Raw genomic sequence first — 1,041 nt, 5'->3', positions numbered from 1 at the left:
TAAAAAAAAAAAAAAAAAAAAAAAAAAAAGAACAAATCACAACAGACTAACATCTCCCTTAACAGACAGCGTCCGCGGAGATTTACAAAGATGCCAAACTAGTCAACTCCTCTCCCTAAGTTTTTTGTCCTGAAAACAGTTACTTTTCATTTTCCTAAAAATGTGTTCTTTCTACTAACGATGGGTTTGTCATATCACCAACATAAACAAACCTCCTTGAGACCCTCAATAATTTTTAAGAGCACAAAAGCGGGTTCTGGGGGCAAGAAGTTTGAGAACAGGGAGTTCAATGTCCAGCCACCCACTCGTCTGGAGCCCAGCGCCCCATGAAGGCGGGACTGGCCTGGTCCATCCCTTGACCCCAGTGCCCAGCACGGTCTGGCCTGTGCAGACAGAGGGTCGGCGGCACAGGTCGCCGTGGAGTCCGAGGAGCTCGCAGACTAGGCAGACGGAGCAGCGGCGATGCCCCCCTGACGCCCCACCCACCGGGTACCTGGGAGACAAAGTCCTTCTCTAGCTCCTCCTCCGGCTTCTCTGGGCCCCGCGCGGCCCCCTCATGATCCTCCCGGACACCGTAGTTCCGAGAAAGGATCTCCGCCAGGTGGAACTGATGGTCCGCGGACCCCATGGACACCACTGTAGGGAGACATAGGCCCGTGTAAGCTCCTTGCCACCGTCCCAACCACTGAGCTTCTGCAGACGACCACAGGGCGGAGGAAGCCTCGGGGGCCCAGCTGCCACCACAGGGGTGTATGCACGCGCGTGTGTCCACGCGGGCCAGGGTCGGCATGCAGCAGCCCAACCGATGCTCAGCCCCTCTCTGGCCTCGGCCCAGCAGCTGGGGGACGTGACCAGATCTGGGGTTTTCCCCAAAGAACCAGGATGTGTTCACTGCTCTCTCTCCATGACTGGTCTTCAATGAGTTGATTTTTAGAAGAAACAAAACAAAAAAGGAAATAGCTAGGTCTCACTCAACCCCAGCCAGGGAGCAGTGAGGGCCCAAGTTGGACCTGCACGTGGGTCCTGAGTGCAGCGGGCGGG

At 55.7% G+C, this 1,041-nt stretch overlaps 1 protein-coding gene across 1 annotated transcript in view; it reads right to left on the bottom strand.

The window, feature by feature from the left end:
- Positions 1–1,041, bottom strand: part of MIER2 (MIER family member 2) — a 26,394-nt gene that overhangs the window by 12,292 nt on the left and 13,061 nt on the right. The window contains exon 7 of the mRNA XM_007460456.1: positions 494–636. Within this exon, the coding sequence (XP_007460518.1) occupies positions 494–636 (143 nt within the window). The remainder of the gene's footprint in view (positions 1–493; positions 637–1,041) is intronic.

Source organism: Lipotes vexillifer, unplaced genomic scaffold (assembly GCF_000442215.2).
Source record: "Lipotes vexillifer unplaced genomic scaffold, Lipotes_vexillifer_v1.1 scaffold225, whole genome shotgun sequence".
NCBI classification, from domain to species: Eukaryota; Metazoa; Chordata; class Mammalia; order Artiodactyla; family Lipotidae; genus Lipotes; species Lipotes vexillifer.
This window is presented reverse-complemented; position numbering and strand designations above follow the sequence as displayed.